At 38.9% G+C, this 22,654-nt stretch overlaps 1 protein-coding gene across 4 annotated transcripts in view; it reads left to right on the top strand.

Moving 5' to 3' along the window:
• Positions 1–22,654, top strand: part of NHSL1 (NHS like 1) — a 132,723-nt gene that overhangs the window by 58,543 nt on the left and 51,526 nt on the right. For 3 of the 4 annotated variants that reach the window (XM_055324650.1, XM_055324652.1, XM_055324653.1), the window contains exon 2: positions 8,404–8,556. In XM_055324650.1, coding sequence (XP_055180625.1) covers positions 8,404–8,556 — 153 coding nt within the window. Of the gene's footprint in view, positions 1–5,394; positions 5,464–8,403; positions 8,557–22,654 lie in introns of all 4 variants that reach the window. The other variant, XM_055324651.1, reaches the window with a different exon arrangement.

Here is a 22,654-nt window from a genome sequence, read left to right as displayed (position 1 = left end):
AATGGTTTCTGAAGTTACAAACTTTAATGCGGGCTGGTAAGACCAAAGAAGTTGTAGAAAAATTGCCCAAGTGAGAATTGATTTGGGCCACCTCACATCTGGCATGGGTTGTTACACCAGCTCCCAGTTTCTCTTTCTGCCCTGGTTAAGCCCATTCACACCCACTGCTCACCTTGATCTCTTTGAAATGTGACACTGGCCTTACAGCTTTCCCGTTTCAAGTCTCTCAGTGACAGGCTGGCCCACCAATGAAAACCCACCCCCCCCTTCAATGGTCAGGCCCTGTCTCTCTCCACCTCCCTTGCCACCTTTCCCCACATTACCCCCCCCATAAACTTATCCTGAACCTCGACTGTGTTTTATGGAAGAGTCTCCCCTTCCCCTTTGTTTTTTAAAAGAAGTGTTTGCCCTTTGTGATCATTTCCATTAACATCATGGTCTTAATCTCTCTCCCATGCTTATTCATTACTTTATTATTCTTATCTGTTTGGGTGTGTTGCTCCAATGGACTCTGACCTTCCTAAGGTCAGGAACCAAGTTTGATTTACGTTTAACCCGGATGTCCACATCGGTTGTGGAACACAAGGCAGTTAATAAGTTGTCCATGTAAAATTTCTGAGTGGTTGACTGCAAAGGCATACATAGTTAACAGTTAAAATTTTTAGACTATGTATTACTTTGCAAAATATTTCTGTATCTCTTTGCTAACATGTTGTATACCTACTCCTGGAAAGTAATCAGAGAGCTGTAGAAGTAATCAGATGATTCCTAGAAGAAAAATTTTAAATGTTGGTCAGAAATAAGATTTCATTTCAGGGAAAGATTAAGCATTTGGAAATGTTAGAACTTTATAAGGATGCAAATATTTATACATTAGTAGTGGTAATAGAATTCCCTGGACTAGGATAAGCCACCAGGATTCTTCAAGTGGTGGAGAACATACATTTTTCTTTATAATATTTGGCAGTATTTTTGGAGAAAAGTTAGTTTCAAATATTTTTATTATTTATCTGTCCTAATTTTGAAAGCTATATTGATTTGAATATATTAACTAAAGACATCTTTTCAACTTAATATATGCTAATGAAAGAGAAATCAGGACACCCAGATTCTCATCTTAGCTCCTACATTGCATTAGCTTCTAGTTCTCAGTTTTCTCATTTTTGACTGAGGATTAAATCTATCTGTCTGGTTCATTGAAAATTTGACTGTAATAGCCCTAATAGAAATGAGAACGTTCTTGATAAGCAGATTGGCTTAAATTATCCAGCATGAGATAACATGAAATTTAAGTAGAGGTTAGGAATATGGATCTGGAGGACAGACAAATGAAAGATAATAGTGGGAGAGGAAGATGGAGCAGAGTGTTTAAAGGCAGTAGCATAATCCATGGATCATCAGTCTTTTTCCCTAAAGATCCAGATAATAAATAGCTTCAACTTTGCAGGCCATACGGTCTTTGATGAACACAGCCTGAGAGCAGCTGTAGACAATAGATAAACTAATGGGTATAGACGTGTTCCATTACAGCTTCATTATTGGACACTGGAATTGTAATTTCCTAGAATTTTCATGTCATGAAATATTCTTTTAATTTTTTTTTTTGTTTGTTTGACTGTTTAAAAAGGAGTCAGCTAGTTTTGGCTGAAGGGCCATAATTTGCTGACTCCTGCCTTTCTCAGGTAAAATCATTAAGTTTTTAGGTGGGAATAAGTAAAAAGCACAGGACAAAAGTTTAAAGACAGGGTTGGTTTTTTTTTTTAAGATTTTATTTATTTATTCATGAGAGACAGAGAGAGAGAGAGAGAGAGAGAGAGAGAGAGAGAGAGAGGCAGGCAGAGCACAGGCAGAGGGAGAAGGAGGCCCCATGCAGGGAACCTGATGTGGGACTTGATCTCAGGACTCCATGATCATGCCCTGGGCCAAAGGCAGGCACTAAACTGCTGAGCCACCCAGTTGTCCCAAGGACAGGCTTTTTGAAGCTTGTTAAGTTTGTTAGAACTCAGAGAAGGAGCAGTCAGATGTAGGAAACACACAAGTGTTATACAGTGTTGATGAAAAGCTCAAGACATGGGTCATAGTGGGATATAATTAAAAATAATTAGAAGAGGAGAGAGAAGACCATTGGTACTAGTTAGAGATGCACTGGTGACCACTGAGAATTTATTGGTAAATGAAGAGAGAATTTAGGCAGTAGAAAAGTTAGAGAATAGCAACTGGAAGTGATAGGTTTAGAGGAATTATTCATGGAGCTGGTAGTTTAACTCTGAGGCAAGAAGACTAAAATCTGTGAACTTGATTTCCCTTCTGTGAAAACATAACTGACCCTCTATTATAAGGCTGCTTAGCTATCTCTTAAGATTTCACTCACCTATGTAGCTAATATATATGCTTACTACATACCAGGTACTGTTCTAAGGATTTTATCAATAATAACTCCTTAAATTCTCATAATAACCTTACAACATAAATACTATTATTGCCTCCATTTTACAGATGAGAAAACCAAGGTATGGAGAGGTCCCTCCTCTATTAAGTGACTAATATCCTGGGTGGGCTGCCTCCAGTGTTGGGCTCTTCACTCCTACCTACCCCATATTGTCAAATTTTCCATGTCTGGGTTATTTGAAATCTTTTCTTTTCTTATTTTTTTTTCTGCTATTGTAGGGCTAAAGTTGTAAGAAGAAGTACCATAAATTTATATATTTTCTGTTGAATGTATAAATGGAGCAATTAAAAAATACTAGACACTTCCATAAAAACCTGGCTCTTCAATATACTATGACACTGAGGCAAGGCAAATAGTAAGGCTGTTCTCTTGCTGATATGCAGGGTATAAAGTAAGACATGTTAAAATTATTGGGGAAATCTTTATGACTGATAAGCTCTTTCAAAACATAACCTAATGTGTAATGGGATAAATACTATAATTTATCTGGCTAGCATCTGCAGATCTGGACTTGAGTGGGGCAGCATGGAATAATGCATAGAGGGTTGATGTACCCTGGATGCTGGGATGAAAGCATGCTTTCTACTCCTCGCCTTACCACTGACTGATGTGCAACCAAATAGTGATATCTCAACACAACTATGGCCACTTACTATCAGACTCAATATAGAGTGAGAAGGGAAATTCTTTCCCGTGTGACTCTTACTACAGTTTATTTGCTTAGAACACTTCTCTGACTAGTCCTAGTGGACTGGACGTGTTTCACACCCCCTCCCAAAGAACCCCCCCCCCCAACTGGGCATATTCCCTCTTTAAATGAGAACCGATGAAATTCAGTGTAGGTTTTTGTTTTATTGCCATCTCCTTAAGGTTTTTACTCCAATTTTGCCTTTTGAATGAGGTCTACCCTGATTTCTATTTAATACTGTAGGCCGGCTGCTTCCCCAGCCCTTAAAATCTTTTTTATCCTATTCAGCCTTTTCTTTTGTCCACTCACCACTTACCACTAACATGCCAGGTAATTGTAGTTTACTGTCAAATAATATAAGCTCCATAAGGGCAGGGATGTCACAGATGTACCCCAAAGAGATGGCATTTAGTATGCGCTCACTATTTACCTTTTTAATGACTATTTGGATGCCGTCGTTATATACATGTGAAAAGCTGCATAATGTTTCCAACTCCACATACGTGGAATGAGATTTGATCTCCAAGACTTGTGAGTTGTGCATTGGAGAGCTTTTATCTAGAAGCCCACCCACTACTACCTGTCTCTAATGCTGTGAGGCTGAGACGCGTCTTTTGAAGCAGATCAAAAAAAAAAAGCAAGGTCACTTGCTTATAAATTCGTTTTCCTGAGGGGAATTTCGTTTGCTAATTTAAGGCATTTATATAATTTAACTTTGGAATCATTTCTCATTTGAGTTGTTTCTTGTTTGCCATCTGGCCATGTAATTACTTTTAAGTAAAACTGTGTATAGGATGAAAGAGCACAAATTGGAAATCTGTGATAATATGTTTGGTGAGATGATAATATGCGTGTTTTAATTTTTTGTTTGTTTGCTTTTGCTGTTCAAAAAATAAGGGAGGGGGGAGCATTTGCGGAGGAATCATTCCAAAGCTTTCCTTAGAGGGAGTCCCTTATATAAAGTTTCTTCTTTGACGAAGAGCTTTTGTTATAAACTAAATGTTTTGAATTAGTGGATTATTACATTTTTCCATTCATTTATAAGTCTAGCCCTAAGCTATGGAACAAGAGATTGTCTAACGTGTCTCCGAAACTCTTCTGCCCTGAAGTAGAACTGGGCAGAGGTATAAAGCATCATTCCTTGACTTTTTCTGTTTTCTTAGTATCTCCCTATCTGTGTTCATTTCCTTTTTGTTCCAGTCCCTTTACCCCGGAAGTTATTTTCCTAGTGCCAGCCTGTGTATTTTTATTTCAGATTCTTCCCTTTCAATTTACTTCCCCAGTTCTTGGAGGTTAATTGCAAATGGACAAAAGAACCAGAACCCAGTATCATATATTCAAGTTCAAGAGAAACCTAAATAGTTTTTGGAATTACTGTTCTCTGTCAGGAGGAGGGGCTCAGGGGGGAATGGAATTTTTTTTAGACCAGGTGCTTAGGTGATAATTAAATTTAAAATACAGATTCAAATCATTAAGGTACAATTGCAATGCTGATTCTCAGTCACTGGCAAAAGAACAAAACTAAACAAAAAACAACTGGGTGTGAAAACAGGAGGTACTAATTTGCGTGAAAATGCAACCAAGTGATCACTTATGGCTCCAAGGAGAGTCTGTTGTAAAGTTTACTGCTGGTAAAACGTTCCTTTGGTGTGGGAGGCAGAGCCGGGGGGTGTGGTCGAGGAAACAATAGTTTGGCTCTTTCTCCACCCCCCCCCAAATCCATTCAAATGCCTGAATTAACTGGAGAGTCAAAGAACCAACCCAGACTTGCTCTAAGACTTGTGGGTTCCACTACAAAGATCTGGAAGTTCCTGGTAGCCTAGTGAAAATGGGGAATACATTTGCTTCACCTTGACTGGCATAGAGGAAAATCTACTTATTTTCCTGGACTCCAGAGACGAGAAACTTCTGATCTGTTGGAGAGAAAGTGAATACATGAGCACCGAGGCAGAAAGACTGATGTGGCTATCATGCAAATAAGAACTGTGATTAGCTTTCTCTTTCTGTACACTTTGTCACTGCGGCTTTTAGCCTAAAGATTAGGTTTCAGTGGGAGCTTTTCAGGTTCAAGGACTGTTAATGGGTTGTAACTGCCTGACAGTAAACTCAACCTCAACATTACATCAGCACCCCCGGCAGATGTCTAAGGATTCAAGCCGGAGGAAGAAAGTTAGAATCTGGAGCAGAAGGATACAGCTTACCACCTGCCTGATGGGCTGAGCTTTTAATATGATTTAAATTTCTAACCCCTATGTAGGCATTCTGGAAATGGTGGCCTTCATTAATGCAAAGATCAAGTCTTTAATTAAACTTTTTAAGAAAAAAAGTAAGTAATTTCTCCTAACCCCCTCCCTGTGTGCGTGTGTGTGTGTGTGTGTGTGGTTTTATGTATTACATCTTTTTGAGTGATGGAATTAGAATATGAAAAGATAAGTAGCACAAGTTAAACTTCATTCTCTACCGGGTTGTTCAAATACCTCAGACTTTTATAACTCTAGGGCAGAATTATGTGATTTAGCATGTCTTATTTATTTATGATTGAGATTTTAGGTGAATTCACTCCTTTTGTGTTTGTCAAAAGAAGCCCTTTGATAAAAAGGGGGGGGGGACCTTGTATTTACCTTATGTCCGCCTTGATAGATGTGTTTTTGATTCTCTGGCTTAACGGTGCAGGGAGGCTGTGTGTGATCTATCATGTATTTTTGATGGGGATGATCCTCTAAAACTTCCTGGAACTCTCTGTTATGTATTTTAGAGCTCCAGGACAAACTCTGTCTAGACTGATCAGTCACTGTAAAGTGCAAGCTTTTGTGGCATGTCCTCATTATGTGCTTACCATTGGTTTACATTTCTTTAATCCAGGTGCTGCTTCATTCTCTGCAGAGTATAGATTTTACAAATATATGGTTTTGTTTTTACATGGCTGTTGGCTTAGTTTAGTTTTGGGACCAGTGATTTAAACTAGATAAATGTGAATGGGCATGAGCATTGGTAAGAGAGAGATTGGAGAAAGTAACAAAGAACAGCCCTCTGGGCTCAGTTTATGCAGCTCCCTCGGTGGAAGGCTGCCTTTGGATGGACTGATTAAAATCTGCCCTGGCCAAGAATGAGATGCTCCAGAGAAAAGACAACTGTTCTTTCATAGAAGCCAGTTGGTAGCTGTACAGTGGGGCTGATGGTGTGATTGCACAGACACAAGTACCATTACTTGGATTTGATTTGTAACTGGAAATAAGTAGGAAGTTTCACTTTTCAATCTTTTTCAACTATGAAGTATGGGAATTCAGTCTTCCAAATAAATGCACATTAGCACAAAGCATTGCAATTAACCATGGCTACTCTGGGAGACATATTGGGAGTCCACCCTGTGCGAGATTCTAAGGCATATGCATAAGGGCTAAGTCAGGTCTTTGTGGATTTTATGTATTAAGATTGATAATTACATGCACCATGCAAAACATTTGTTTAACAAGAGGTTACAGGAAATACCAGGTACCTAATTTACATGCTGCTTTTGTCAAATATTAAAAACAGAAAGCAGGGGCATCTGAGTGGCTCAGTGGTTTGAGCATCTCCTTTGGCTCAGGTCACAAGATCCTTGGGTCCTGGGATCGAGTCCTGCATCAGGCTCCCCACAGGGATCCTGCTTCTCCCTCTGCCTATGTGTCTGCCTCTCTCTGTGTGTCTTTCATGAATAAATAAATAAAATCTTAAAAAAAAAAAAATAAAAGCAAGGCACACAGCCATTTCTGTTTTTAGCTTGACGTCTAGTTTATATGCTTATTTTACCATGTAGCAACTTATGGAGAAGGTGGGATGATTTGAGAAACAAATTATTTAGGGATGAGGCTTACAGAATTTAGTAGCTCTAGAAAAGATGGGCTACGGGGTAGTGCTAACCTATGACTCAGGTTCCCGGAAGTGCTAAGGAAAGCCAAGTTCCCCTTCAACGATAGTTCTAATAAGTCAGCGGCTCCATTAGATTAATTTCACTGCTTCTGCCACAGTATGCTTTATATATATTAGTTCATCTCATCTTTATAATAGCTCTGCTGTGCTATTAGGTACTTTGAGTTAATTTGAAATATGTTCAAATAGAAGGGTTCAGTAGTTGATGCATGCATGTTCATTTTATTTTGATAGTCTATCTTACAGTCTCGTTTCCAGGGATACTGTGTTATACAAGTGTGTATGCTCAGCGTGCTCCCTACTACATAGATCAGGGTCAGGGAAGACTTGCCCCTGGCTTACAATTCCAGTATCTGCTGGTTTTACTTGTCACCTCCAGGAAATGCCTTATTAGTACGGGGTTTTTCTCTTAAACTTCTCTAGTCTCTCCTTACATCTGGTTTACAGCAGCAGATATATAGAAAGGATTAAAAATTGTTAATAGATATGATTGGTGCTGTCAGCTTCATGTTGGGTTCCACTGGTACCCCCAACTCAGTCTGTACTTAGGAAAACATGAAATAGACATAGAGATCCCAAGCCCTAGGGGAATCAAGGAAAATTACTATGGAGATTTAGGGTACTCTCATGATTACCTATCATTTCCCCTCTGATGTACTCTTTTGTATTGGGAAAACTCAATTGAATTGGAATGTGTTTGGTCAATTGCATTGAAATTTTTAAAAATTTATTTTAACATAATAGTATTCCATGAAAAAAAGTATTCCATGAAAGCAGGAAATGTAGAGAAAATTTTGTAGCACAAATTGATTTCTACTTCATTAGATATGCTATTTAAATATATCCCACTGAATGTTTATGCTTAATTTTTTTAAAAAAATGAATTTATTGCAATGATGTTTTAATGTAATGCTTTAGAAGGGAAGGATTTGGTCTCTGCCTCTTGATAGGAAATTTGTTGCTGTCTTGATAATCTAACATTTACTGATGTAATGGCATAGTACAATTGGATAATAAATACTCATTGCAGTAGAGTTAAGTAGGAATTAGAGGTCTCCATCAATTTCAGTTTTCTCAGTTGTTTGATAACTTTGGAGTAAAGGGAAGGCCTAAAATGCTGGGAAGCAATTCTACCAAAACATTGTGGGGGATGCTGTTCTGTTTCAGCTTTCCCTTTAGAGACAAAACCCTGTGGGACGGACCCCTGGAGCCTAAGACTAAACCTCATCCAGAATTTGCTCCATTTCCCCTCTGTTGGCCCTTAACCTATGGATGTAAAATTTTACCTTGACGTAAAATGTTTGGAGCCACTGAAGCATATTTTAACGTAGAATTTATTCTACCTTTCTTTTTACAGCGGTTTCCAACCTAGATGAGGAGAGTAGATGGACAGTCCACTACACTGCTCCATGGCACCAGCAGGAGAATGTGTTCCTTCCCACCACAAGACCACCCTGTGTAGAGGACCTGCACCGCCAAGCCAAGCTCAACCTCAAATCAGTATTGAGGGGTAAGATTGCATCCTGCAAACTTGCTGTTCTTGGATCACTGACCATTAGAGTTGAAAGCACAAATCTGATTGCTATTTGGAAAAGAAGACCTATTTATAATGAACATATAGCATGCTGGGTTGTTTTTTTTTTTTTAGAGGAGATCATAATTACTTACAACCTAATACATGCCTCATATGTTCTGGTCTCTGTAGAAACCTACCAATTTACAGGCATGCAAATCTATCCTCAAATACCCCACCCCTGCTTAGCAACTCTTTAGCATGTTAAAAATCACCAGTCCTAATTTAATCCAAATAAACCCCTGCTGACATGTGAAATTTTGCCACTGCCTTTTTTAAACCATTGTAAGTATTCAAAACAAATTTGTTAAAGCTGATACTTTGTAATGGTTTGTACTATTTAGTTCAAGTTGGATGGAAAGGGGACCTATATATATAGACTTTGAAGGAGTTCAAAATGGTTTGTTTTTTCAGAAGTTACAGCACCCAACTGCTCTTCTATTAAGCATAGGTTCTGTCAACAGATGGGCAGAGTACACCGTGGTCAGTAGGAAACAGAGGAAGAGTATACTCCTATAGCTAGTTTGAAAGTTTCGTTTTTACTTCATTTTACTGTGGATGTTAGGAAGTGTCAATGTGTGGCAAGGAAGGCTTCTTAAAAGTGATAAAGAACTTTAAAGAAGAAGGAGTGTCTTTTAAGATTCGAGACTTTTTCCTTAAAAAAGCAAACTAATGTTCTTATTCTACCAGATGCTGCTGCCTCTACCAGTTTTCTCCTACCAGGCAATATTTGGGACATTGTTTTATTTAAAAAAATGCTTGTTGTTGGGGTGCCTGGATGGCTCAGTCAGAGGATCGTGTGACTCTTGATTTCAGGGCCTTGAGTTCAAGCCTCTTGTTGAGTATAGAAATTACTTTTTATTTTTTTTAATTATTTTTAAAGATTTTATTTATTTATTCATGAGAAACATGGAGAGAGAGAGAGGCAGAGACACAAGCAGAGAGAGAAGCAGGCCCCATGCAGGGAGCCCGACAAGGGACTCAAACCAGGGTCTCCAGGATCACACCCTGGGCCGAAGGCAGGCGCTCAACTGCTGAGCCACCCAGGGATCCCCTAGAAATTATTTTTTTAAAAACCTTTAAAAAAAAGTACTTGTTCTTTTGTTGTTTATCTGAAATTGAAATTTAGTTTAACTGGGTGCCCTGTATCTTAATCTAATTGGGAAATATTGAAATCTAGAAGAAATCTGTTATTGACTCAAGGAAAACCCAGCACAAGGACCCCAACTAGTATTTACCAAACCCTTGTCTATATGCCAGATTCAGTCCTAAGTCTATTACACGTGTTATCTCATTGAATCCCCACAATAATCCTGTTTACTATCATTAGGCAAATTTTACAGGTGGTGATATGGATACACACAGATCAGAAATTTGCCTGAAATCGCCAAGTTCGTTAATGTTAGGACCAGGATTTAAACCTAAACCTGGACCATCCCAGGCTACAGAGCTCATATTCGTAACTGAAGCATCATCTTGCCTCTAATATCATTTGTTAGAAATCTTTTATTCTGGTAGAAGTGCAGACTACAAAGGCATGGTCTTGGCTCTCAAGGAATTTATACTTACTTCATTGGTACAGATCACCATGTGAAAAATTCTCAAGAGATGTGCCAAAAATTGCTATAAAGGAATTAGAGAAAACAGATAATTTCTGCTTTGAGAAAGAAGGAATAGCTTTCAATAGATTCACAGTAGATTTACTATTCCAAATAGAACTATACAGACATTTTAAATGATCGACTTAGTTTTTCTTCCTTGAATCTTTTCTAATGCTTAGATTACCTTATGGATCTTACAGTATCTTGTATCCTATAGTCTTGGCATTGGATCATCCAGAGCTGAGATTATTGGGTCCCCTTTTTCATTTAGCCTGCCTAACCTATATATTTAGTGACTAGAAGCTTAAGAGGAAAAAATTGCATTAGTCGGGCTCTTTTGTGCGGCCTTGGAATTGTACTTTGACCTTTGTTGCCTTCGTGATGTACTTAAATCCAACCAAAATTTCTTCTACATCCCTTCACTACATAGTGATTTATCTTCAGTACATTATGACCAAGAGCTTCTCTACTTATAGCTCATCTCTTCCACCAAATAATTAATAAGAATATTAAATGGCACAGTTCCCAGGACAAACCCCAGAGGCAGTGCCATTGTTAACATTTCTCTCTGAGCCATGAACAACAGAGCGCTGCATGGTCTGGCTTGTAGAGAATGCTTTCAGGAAGGTATGTGTGAGTTTGAGTATTCAGGCCCCGCTTTTTTTTCTTTTGATCACTCTCCAGGAAATTGTGCTTCACTACCTCTTTCATGTATTTTCCAGTATCAGATCAGAGCTTCTCTTTTCTTTCCTGAGAAAATTGAACATCTGTATATAGATTTTTCTGATTTTATTTTCTTTTTGATTATTCAGTAGATCTATATAAAATAACATCACCACCAGTTTTAGCTACCCTTGAATTTTATTTTGAAAAGGTAAATGTTTTAGCAATCGCTCTAATGTCCTAAAATGCTTTATTGAAGGGATTTACTATTAATAAAGTTACTAACTGTGGAAAATTCGTGGAGCTCAACTTTTAAAGCCTGGATTTAAATATTCCTGGAGAGATTTTTAGATAAATAATAACTTTTAAAACAGTGACTGAGAAAGGTGAAATGAAAAAGAGCCTCTGAGTTGTTTTCCTCTTCATTTATTTGCTTTTAATCACACGCACAGAACTTCACATCCCACGCTTCCCATATACTATATTCGCAACCTACAATAAACACAAGTGCAGAGCATTTATTGCCTCATTGTCAGTGAAGATTAAAAAGAAAAAATCCAGTCCCTGAATATATGGCACTATTAAGGTACGGGGTTGTATAAAGCTATTGGTCTAAGATTATTTGACCTCAGTGTTCTTTGCTTAAAATATAGAGAGGTGTAGCTAATTATTCACAATGAGAATTTTGTTCCTTCACCTCTTACTGTGACTTTGTCCATAATTTTAAGGAAAGAATACTATTCTTTAATATTAAATAGGTTTGTGCTTTTTCATAATCATTAAATGCTCGTCGTGTAAGTTCTGACAGGTTCTATGGGAGCTTAGCTGTCCTCTCAAGGATCATAAAGTAATGGAGGGAAATGATACAATAAATACTAGTAAATTAATAACTAAGTGTCATAAACATTTGCTTATTAAAGTAATGCAGAAATGCCTAAGGTCAGTAGAGAGAGGAAGGCATGGGTTTCATGAAAAATGTTTACATGATAAAGCTAAGTTTCCTAACTTCATGGGTCCTTAACTTTAAAGAGCTGAGCTTGCAACTTTGTGTCAAGACTGAAGTAAATAGAAAATGGTGTAATGGACATGTGTATGATGTACAGTAGGCAGGTAGAGAGCTTAGTCAGCTAGAAAAGAAAAGCATTGGGAGACACCTCCCTCTCCACTTGCCCACTCTCTCATCTCCCCCCCATTGAAGAGGAGATGGGCACAGTGTGTAAAACGGCATATGGAATGCCTGTAGCATGTGTTCTATGTGCAAGTTCACTTTATTCTGGTCCAAATAGAGATCTTTTATTTGTTGTTGACTAGTCTCTGGAGAACTTGCTAGAATTTGATGGACCATGCTCTTAGTGCAGATGATTTGATCTTACTGATTTGTTCCTAGAGATTTAGGTAGTGGTTTACTGCTAATGACAATACAAACGTGTACCTAGATTTCTTTTTTTAAGATTTTATTTATTATTCATGAGAGACAGAGAGAGAGGCAGAGACATAGGTAGAAGAAGTAGGCTCCCTGAAGGGACCCCAATGTGGGACTCGATCCTGGGACCCAGGGATCATGCCCTGAACCAAAGGCAACCACTCAACCACTGAGCCACCCAGGCATCCCCGTGTACCTAGATTTAAGAATAATATTTTGATATTTGGCTCAACAGAACATCTGGCTGGCAATGAATAGTTAATTTCTGAAGATCGATCCCGTTATCTATAAAGAATTCACTTAGCTTTTTACTGAATCTCTGGAAGAATTCTACCCTTTTAATCTCATAGTTGTTTGAACAGTTCATGAACCTCATCTGAGTTAGATGTGATGATGGGTAACCTTTCTCTAACAAAATATCTGAATCATTTTTAGCATTATTAAAAGGGCCACATTAAATGGGAAAGGGGAACTGAGGGATGGGGGCGTGGGCATGGTTAAGTTTCAGGTTTTATTTCTTTATAACTGTAGACCTCATTCAACAATTATGAACATATTGAGAGCTGAAATAAAGACATGTTATTTTCAAGGCTCCATCCCCCAAAAGCCCAACCTGGGAGAGAGAGAAATAAAATTTCTCACAGTATGTTTAACACAGGCGCAGTTTCGTTACTGTGTCCATGTCCACTCCTTGCCAGAATTAGTTTACAGAGCATCTGTTGTTGTATCAAAAATGTTCCTACTCACAGCTATCCTTCCTGAAGAAATAAACCCATTTTAGCAGGTCAGCAGTTCTGTGGCTCTAGAATTAGAAGTGAGAGCCCAGGGAGGAATATTAGATCTGGCCTATGTTCATTCATAGTCAGGCGGTTATATTTATTATAGAAATTGAGGATTTACAATGGGAAGAAATGACTGTTGATACCAACTGGTTAAAAACTGTAGTTTTGTGTGTGTGTGTGTGTGTGTGTGTGCGTGCATGTATGCACACCAACCTGCTCACCACTGGCGAATGGTACACTGTTCTTAAAATTATGGACAAGGTTTCCAAGTAGTTTCAGGCAGGTTCATCTGACAGTTGCTGACATAGAGACTTTATGTAGGGGTCATTGCATCTACTGCTTATGTCAAGAAGCATCCTAGGGACGCCTGGGTGGCTCAGTGGTTGAGTGTCTGCCTTTGCTCAGGGCGTGATCCTGGGTCCAGGATGGAGTTCTATATAGGGCTTCTTGCAAGGAGCCTGCTTCTCCCTCTGCCTGTGACTCTGCCTCTCTTTCTCTCTCTCTATGTCTCCCATGAATAAATAAATAAAATCTTAAGAAAAAAAAAAGTATCCTAGTTCACTTTTGGCTTAGACAGATAAGTTTGTTCTCGGAAGGATTGTGGGATTCTCTCTGGATTTGATGAGGCGCCTTGGCTATCTTATCTCACCACCTCAGACATACCCAAGATGAACATCTGCTTTGCCCACCTGTGCTAAACATCGGATTCTTTTTCTTTTTTTTTTTTTTTGTCACTTTAAAAAAATTGTGACATATAATACAAATGCCTAAAACATGTACAATTTAACAAATAATTATAAAGTCAATACCAACAAAACCATTACCCTGGTCAGAAAGTAGAATATACTTAAACTCCAGAAACCTCTTATTCTTGCTTTACAATAGGAGAACATCCAGGTTTAATGAAAAGAGTATGGGTCACACCTAGGTTCAAATCCTGCCTGTTATGTACTAGGTATCTATGATTTGAGTTTAATTTTGAGAGTATTTCATTGACAATTTAAACCTGTTTTCTCATCTATAAAATAAAGATCATAATATATGTGTTCATGGGAGTAAGATGAACTTACTTTTGTAAAGTATCTCAAAGTACCTGCCCCTTAAATTGGAAGTAGTGTTTGTAGAGGGAAGGGTGCATTTATTTAAGTGCAATGGAATACAGATATGATTTATTATAAACCTCAGCCGTCTTTCCCAAATGGCTGTCAATGTTCTCCCTCCTACCTGTGATGCTCCTGAGATATGCTGTAGGGAGGAGGGAGAGAGGAACAGAGCAAGAAACATCATCAGATAACAAGGGACAGTCTCAGACACTTGACACTCAGGTTCATTTCATCCATATAAACAAGGTGACTTTTTCTCCCACTCAGCATCAACCTGTGAAAGAGCCTAGATTGCTAGAGCTGGAAGGGCCCTCCCACATCATTTGATTAATAAACCCCCTTTTCATTTTGTAGGTAAGTAACCCAAGGCCCATGGAAGTGAATGGGTTCATTTATAGCTGCTTTGCAGTTGATAGATGACTAGGTCAGGATTTGAAATTGGGTTTCTCGCTCAGCCCACACTGGCCTATTTGGATCTCAGATCCTGCGGACACTGAGGAGACCTATCTCTTTGATGCCTGCCATCAACTCAGAAAAGTCATAGGGACAGGGGTCACTGGAATCTAAAGGCTGGAGGCAGGTTTGGTTTGGTTTGGTGAGCCAATTCATTTAGGGAATGCAGATTAGGTTGTGGATGCCTAAATGTAGGGCTTCACCGTTGCTCTGGAAATCTTCTCTTTACTCAGTCTTAATTTCTTTGAAACTTAAGTTTAAGAGAAGTAAAGGAGGCAAACTCCATCATGGGACTTCGGGTATGTCAAATACCTGTAACTGTCGTTTCATTCTAATGGTTTGGTATGTGTTTTTGGGACTATAGTAGGTTATTAGTACCTCAGGGGACTTTAAAAAAAAGGGCCCAGGGGATCCCTGGGTGGCGCAGCGGTTTAGCGCCTGCCTTTGGCCCAGGGCGTGATCCTGGAGACCCTGGATCAAATCCCACGTCGGGCTCCCGGTGCATGGAGCCTGCTTCTCCCTCTGCCTATGTCTCTGCCTCTCTCTCTCTCTCTCTCTCTCTCTCTCTCTCTCTCTATCATAAATAAATAAAAATTAAAAAAAAAAAAAGAAAAGAAAAAAAAAGGGCCCAGATTATAGAAAGGATAAGGGAAAGATAAGGGGACTAATGATTTAGTGCCTGGTTTTCTTTTTGCCTGGGGCTATTCCTTGTGTTCTTCCTGAAGAATCCTTTAGGTAGAAGGAGAAGGGGAAAGTATCACTGTTTAAGGAAAGGTTTATTTTTAATATTTTATAAGTAAGAAACATTAAATTACTTAGACTCATTCATATAGAATTTTAATGGTTTTTTTTTCTAGTTTAAATAAAAGTAGGTCTAGAATTCAAGTGGGGAGAGTGGTACATATTCTGAAAAAGCCACTGAACAAGGGTAGGGAATATATTGTCTCATCTTTCCTTTCCTAAAATATAGCAGCATTAACATTTTGTTCGGTTGTCATTAACTAGTCAAGAAAATGAGGCCAGAATTCTGATTCCAGTGCCCTGCAGTGGCCAGTGGGATGTTGGAAAGCCATATCCCATTTTTGTCTTTGGCATTCCTGCTCTGGAAAACAATTGATGATGTCTAAGCTCCCTTCCAAGCTCAAAAATTCTAATTGGCCTCTCAGTACTTGGCTGCTTAAGGGTGACACATGAAAGTTTTTGGCACAAGGATAGAATTTACTGCTGAGCTTAAGTCCTAAGCAAACTGGGCTATCTAAAAATCTAAGCTTGTGTTGACATAAAAATTTTCTAAGTGGATCCTGCCAATGAAGCACTGGGCTGGATATTGTAGCTGAGTCACAGAGGAATGACGTTCTTGCTTGCCCCAGACGCTTAAAGCCAGCCAGAGAGATAAGATGTATGTGTGAGTAACAGGGTTGATGAGGCTGGTATCACTGAACCTCACCCCTGCCCCTGGGTGTTGTCTTTAAAACATAAATCTGATCATGCCTCTCCTTTGTTTAAAAATTCCCTAAGAGCCCCTCTCCCAGACAGGATGAAACTTAAGCTCCTTGGCAGCTAAGAACCTTCATGATCTGCACCCTGTTTGTCTAGTCTCACCACCAGACCACCTTTTCTCCCTCTGCTTTACCCCTCCACCCAGGCTCTCACCTGTGCCTTCACGTGTGAGGATCAAGTCTTTGCATGGGAATGCTAAACTTGTCCTGTGCTCTCTTTCTCTTCTGTGTGTCCCAGTCTTGTCTTTCTTCCTATTGCATCATCATCCCTTACACCTGGCTAACTTCTGTTTCCCCAGGAGAGTCATCTGGTGGATGTCGGAGACCCCTCGAGGCTTTCCGGGACTCTCCAGGGCAGCCCCCGGCACGCCTTCAACACTTTTCCATACATTCCCACAAAACCTTACAGTCCTCCATTAAACCATTTAGTGTGTGCTGCATAATTGTGTTTACTCATTTATCTCCCTGCCCAACAGCAAGACCATTGGGAGCAGGGCCTCTTCTTGTCATTTGTGTGACCCCAGGACACACGGTCTGGTGTTTTACTTAATTAGGTTGACTTTTCAAAGACAAATGGTAATGTTATTAAAGACTTATTTTTTTCTGTTTTTATTATTTCATTGGATCATAAACACTGTTGTATCTGTGGAGGTCCTGGAAAGGTCACCTAGAGCTCAGGAGAGGTGAGAGCCAAAGCCACAGAACAAGGGGTGAAAATGCAGGGGTGAGGACATGAGGATGGGGAGTACATAGGCTTGAGCCTGGAAGCCTTCATTTTGGAGGCTGGGAAGGAGAAATTGGTAAACAAGTAGTTGGGGAAGAAAAAGTCAGGATGGGCACTCGTCATGAGGCTCTCAGATGGGTAGAAAGTCGGAAGAAAGAACACTAAACTGGACATTGGGCTGCTATTGGTGATCTTCAAAAGAGCAGTTTCAAGGAAGGCTTTCGATGTAAGAAGCCAGATTTCATGAGAGAAGAATTATTTTTATAACCAGAAAAATAACACAAGTGATTTTTTTTTGAGAAACAGGGAAGTAAAGAATAAGAGAATAAATTGATGTCAGCAAAAGAAAGAAAAGGGACACTATTTTGAGGTGGTGGCAAGATATAGGTAATATTATTACTTGTTTTAAAAGCTAGAGCCAGGGGCATCTGGGTGGCTCAGTCGTTGAGAGTCTGCCATTGGCTCAGGGAGTGATCCCAGGGTCCTGGGATTGAGTCCCACATCAGGCTCCCCCGCAGGGAGCCTGCTTCTCCCTCTGCCTATGTCTCTGCTTCTCTCTGTGTGTCTCTCATGAATAAATAAATAAAATATTTTTAAAAATAAAAACAAAAACTAGAACCAATTAAAACATGGTTGTAGGCAAAAGGAGCCCAACAAGGAGGGGTAAAGGTCACAGATACAAGAGAAAATGGGGAGGACGACGTTCCTCGAGGAGGCAGGAGGCAGTAGGCAGTGAACTCCGTGCAGGTGGAGGTCAGGTTTACACCTTTATCTCCTAGACAGAGATTTGGGAAAAGTTTTGAGATGGAGCAAAAGAAATGGTGAAGTTGTTCATTAGGGTGGTATTGGAGGCCTGGTTGAAATGTGGCCTCCACTCTATTGCTACTATTTTGCTAGGGCTTTGGTGAGAAGGATGACTTAATTTGATGCTCTTTTTCAGTGCTTGTGAATTTAATTAGGTTGACTCTTCAAAGACAAATGTTAATGTTATATGTTATTAAAAGCTTTTTTTTTTAATGTTCAGTATTTCGTTGATTTTCTTTTGTAATTTTTGTCCTTGGGAATAGTTGCCCAACCTGATGAAACAAAGGATTAAATTCTCAATTGAGGAAAGAGAAAAGCAAAGACAAAAATAAGGAATTAACATAATGGGGATGATATACAAAAGAGGTTGTTTAACTTGCCTAGTTGGACTTGAGGACTCAGGAAATTTTTTTATAATGCTAACTACTCTTGAGTGGGGAAACCCTGAAAGAGTAGTTAACCTGTGTGCTGGAGGTCTGATGCAAGAGCAAGGGAAAATTAATCATTGCTCTTTTAGTAGATTAAGAGACATGTTGCCTCTTTCTAATGGTAAGCAATGCACAAAAGATAGAATAGCAAAGACAGTCATTTAAATGGTCCAGGTCTTAACAAAGCACTATGGATTGTTTAAACAAAAGGCTTTTGTTTTGTTTTTGTGTTCCTGGCTAGTCTGCTGTTTCAGCAATTCTGTTTTAATTCCCGATAAAGTGAGTAACTTGAGTGGCCTCTATATTTCTCTCAGTGCAGCATAAAAATGCTACATTGAAGGTACTGTGGATAAGGTTTGTTATCACTCTTTATACAACTGAAGTCTCTGGTGTTGGTTTAGAATCTTTGCAGGTTATTTGATATCGAGTAACCTTGGTGATGCTCCACTACTGCCAGTGATAGAGCTTTCTCATTCTAAAGTGAAATGAGATCACCTCCAATTTGGCTGCGCTCTGGTGCCACTCAACCAGAACTGGCAAACTCTTTACACGCTCACATGAATCATGGGCACCACAAAGCGGTTCACCTTAATTTCAATCAGATTTAGTCCTTTGAGTCTCCTTGAATTCATCTGGGCATATGAAGAGAAGAAATGTTAAAAACTAGTTTTCTACAATGGAAAATCACCTTTGAGTTTTGCAGTGAAAAATAAAGCTAAGAGTTTTATCCAGCTGCTTAAATTTTAATATTTAATTCCTAATTTTTGAGAGGTTTTTATTCCACTTCAGTAGAAATTAACCATAGAGGGAAGATATTAGTCAAAATGACCTTTTTAAAAACCTTTCCACATAAAGTGAAGTTGCCTATGATGTTTAATGTCAGTGAGGGAGGCGTTGGTCCTAGGATTGGGAGCAGGGTGTTTCTTTCCAATGCAGGTTTATACATTAGCCACAGACTCATTTCCTGTTGGACTTTTGAGCTGATGACACAGTTAATTGTGCATATTCTCTTTGTCATGCTCCACCTTCCCAATGCTGATCACTTTATTTCCCCAATCCCACTATGTAGATTAAAATGACAAGTCATTTGGAATTGTCTAAAATAATTTTTAAGCCTATGAATTTTACAATCTGCTTGTCATTCATTTTTCTCCCCTCTCTAGGCAAAGAAACCTATCCATTTCACAGGCATCCATTCCATCACCATCTCCTGTCTTCTTCTATACTCTCCTACCGAAAACTTCTGGGAGCTTTCTCTGGTTCTTATCTGACCAGAAATCTTTAGTGTGGTATTCATATTCAGTTAAGGTTTTTTTTTTTTAATAGAAGATTTTATTTTTATTTATTCATGAAAGACACAGAGGCGGAGACATAGACAGAGGGAGAAGCAGGCTTCCTGCAGGGAGCCCAATGTAGGACTCTATCCCAGGACCCCGGGATCATGACTTGAGCCAAAGGCAGCCGCTCAACTGCTGAGCCATCCAGGTGCCCCTACAGTTAGTTTTTAAATACTGGATTTGTTCAGTTTCCCTGAAATTCTACTGAGACTAAATTTCCTTGGATAGGTAACCCTGATTGAGTATTGGACATCACCTTCTCTATCCCATTCCCAATCCTATCAGCTTTTCCCTCATCTGCTTATTCCTGAACATGTGATTGGGGCCCCACCCCCATAAAATTCTGTATGGATGCTGGCCCCAGCCCACACTGGAAAATGTGTTCAAGGATAAAGTACCCTTTCAAGTGCTGATTGTTCATTCACTTAGCTCCCTGAGCACCTGCTAGCCACTCAGAGTCAGATCATGAAGGGCTTAGAAACCATTAGGAGGACATTGGTTTTTCCTTTCACGGCCTGGGAAGCCATTGGAGAGGTTTGAATTTAGGAGTGACATAATCTGATTCATTGTTTTTAAGCGGCTCAGTCAGGTTCTCTGTTAAAAGTTCACCGCAGGGGGGCTGAGGTGGAAGCAGGAGACTGGGTGGAGATTACCACAGTAATCAGGTGGAGATATTGCTTTCAGAATTTAGGAAGGTTTGGATTTATATTAAAGCCATATATTTTCTCTTTATCTTTTTTATGTTTTTTGGATTATAAGTATCATTGAAGTAACTATTGGCGAAGAAGTGTTCTTATGGACCCAACTATGCATTTGTTGGAAGATAAATTTGGCTTTACTACTTCATATACAAATAACATACTTTTATGCCATTATAAGTATTACTGTATAACTACGTAAAAACTTTTACTCTGAAGAGAGGAGGGAGGAAAGAACTAATTGTTAGTCTAATATTAAACCAAACAGCATATTTATTTGAAATCTGTCACTTAAAATTGCTGTCAAATTATCTAGGAAAATATCCATATTGGTATCCAAGATCTATATTAAACTTATGATGTGTTTAAGATTTAACACAGCGTTTCAGCTCACTTGGTAGGCTACAAATAACCAAGGAACTTAAAACGTTTGAACATCTATAATCTCTCAATTATTCCAATTTTTGATTCTTAAAAACAATGCAAATAAATCAAAATTCAGCTGTTTTGAAGAATTTGTGGAAAATCCAAATGTATTTTGGGAACATCCAATATACCTAATTGGCAAGCCAGAATCCAAACCACAGTATGAGAATGATCTTTTTTTCCAGTGTTGCCAAACCCAATAAATTAATGAGCTAGAAGGTAAATTCCTCTGTTTTAAAATACATTTTGGTTTATATTATCTTAAAATAAATTCTCTAATGGTTATGGAGCATAATATTTGAGGGCAACAAATTTTTCCTATGTGCTTATTTGAAAGCTCCAATTATTTGAAAGCTTTCTATATAATACCTAATACAGCTGTTGGGACTGGAATTTATTTTCTTTTAAGCATACATGCTTGTAGTCTTATGTATTCTCAGTTCTCCACTCCTGGATAAAGATACATAATAGAACTGGCCTTTTACTCTGTTGTTGATAATCTGATGGATAAATCTGAGGGATAGAAGTTTGGAAATCTGGATCTTTCAGAAACTTTAGACCTGGGTTTTGTAATCCGTAAGACATCTACAGGATCTCTTCTCCTTCAATTCCCCCAGAAATACTTTAAACACAAATCAAATAATGATGGCCAAGGGCTTTCAGGTTAGAAAATAATACATTTATTGAGTGTCAGAGGTAATGGCTTTAAAAATCAGTGATCTGAAAAAAGAACTTTTTTTAGACTATGGTTCATCATAGGACATTCTCACTGAAGCGGCACCTCATGACCATTATTTTTATAATTAATTTTGAAAATGGAGTTCTCCTAGTTTCTATGACCTTGAATTACAGTAGGAGGGTTATGAAAGATTTGGTACTATTAAAAAGAAACCACATTCAGATTTTAAAATATGGCACATCTGGAACGCTCTGCTGTTGTGAAATGCCAGAATTGTGCTTTTGATTTGAATGTTTCAAAACTCTCCTAGCAATTCATACTTGCAAACATTAACACCACCCATAGGATCTGAGGAATGACAAAATTAAAATCAACTGTGGTGAATTATACCAGAGAGTGGTAAAAATGTCCATGTACTTTTTACTGGCATCACTGAACGATTAGATTTCTCCTCCTGTAGGTAACAATGAAACTCCTACTGAGGTTTATTTGGAATTTAAGTGAGTAGTTTTGAGTTGAGTCCTCACATCTTAGGGAAGTGGGTAGCAGGAAGAAGGGGATAAATGCAAGTGAGATTGTGTCACTTCTCTATTCCAAGTCCCCAGAGGTGAGTTCTCAGCTTCATGGTGAAAGCCAGAGTCCTTACAACCCTCATTACCCTACATAGTCTGTCACTCCTTTACCTGTCTAACCACGTCTCCCACTGTTCTCACCCCAGACTTTCCTCTAGCTCTTTCTCAGGGTGATGGAACCTACTTTCTTTGCTCAGATATCACTACTCAGTGAGGCCTGCTCCAAATACCACTCTCTGTTCCTTTCTTTGCTCTGCTTTTCTCTTAGCACTTAGGACCTTCTAACAGAACATAAGCTCCACAAAGACAGGAATTTTTGTTCTGTTCACTGTAGAAGCCTCTGTGCCTATATACCTGGCAAGTAGTAGATGCTTCATAAATATTTGTGAATTAATGGAGAAATATGGGATGGGGAAGCTTTGCCTTGGAGTTCTAATACATGACTTACCAAGGAGAAAGACTTGTCTTAGGAACAAATGACTTTTTTGTAACTATGATTCTGCCATCTTTGGCAGTAGATGCTACTGTAGCTCACACTCCTGCTTGCTCTTCTTTCATGAAACACATCAGACGCATCAATTGAACCTCTGTACTGTACAAGGCAGGAATGAGGTTCTGAGGAATATGCAATATAGCTTATAATATTGAAAAATTCAGTCTGGTGTGGAAGATTGGAGGAACTAAGGAAGACTTTGTAGAAGATAGGATTTGAGGAAAGCCTCAAAGGGGGTGGCATTTGGATTAAGCTGTCTTTTGAAGGAGCACAGTGAGGTGAGCTCCCCATAAGCATGACTACCAACACCGCAGGCCCGTAGGACCTGAACTGCTATCATCTGTGAGGAC

Source organism: Nyctereutes procyonoides, unplaced genomic scaffold (assembly GCF_905146905.1).
Source record: "Nyctereutes procyonoides isolate TBG_1078 unplaced genomic scaffold, NYPRO_anot_genome, whole genome shotgun sequence".
Classification (NCBI taxonomy): domain Eukaryota; kingdom Metazoa; phylum Chordata; class Mammalia; order Carnivora; family Canidae; genus Nyctereutes; species Nyctereutes procyonoides.
The sequence above is the reverse complement of the archived record's forward strand: the minus strand, read 5'-3'. Positions and strand labels throughout refer to the sequence as shown.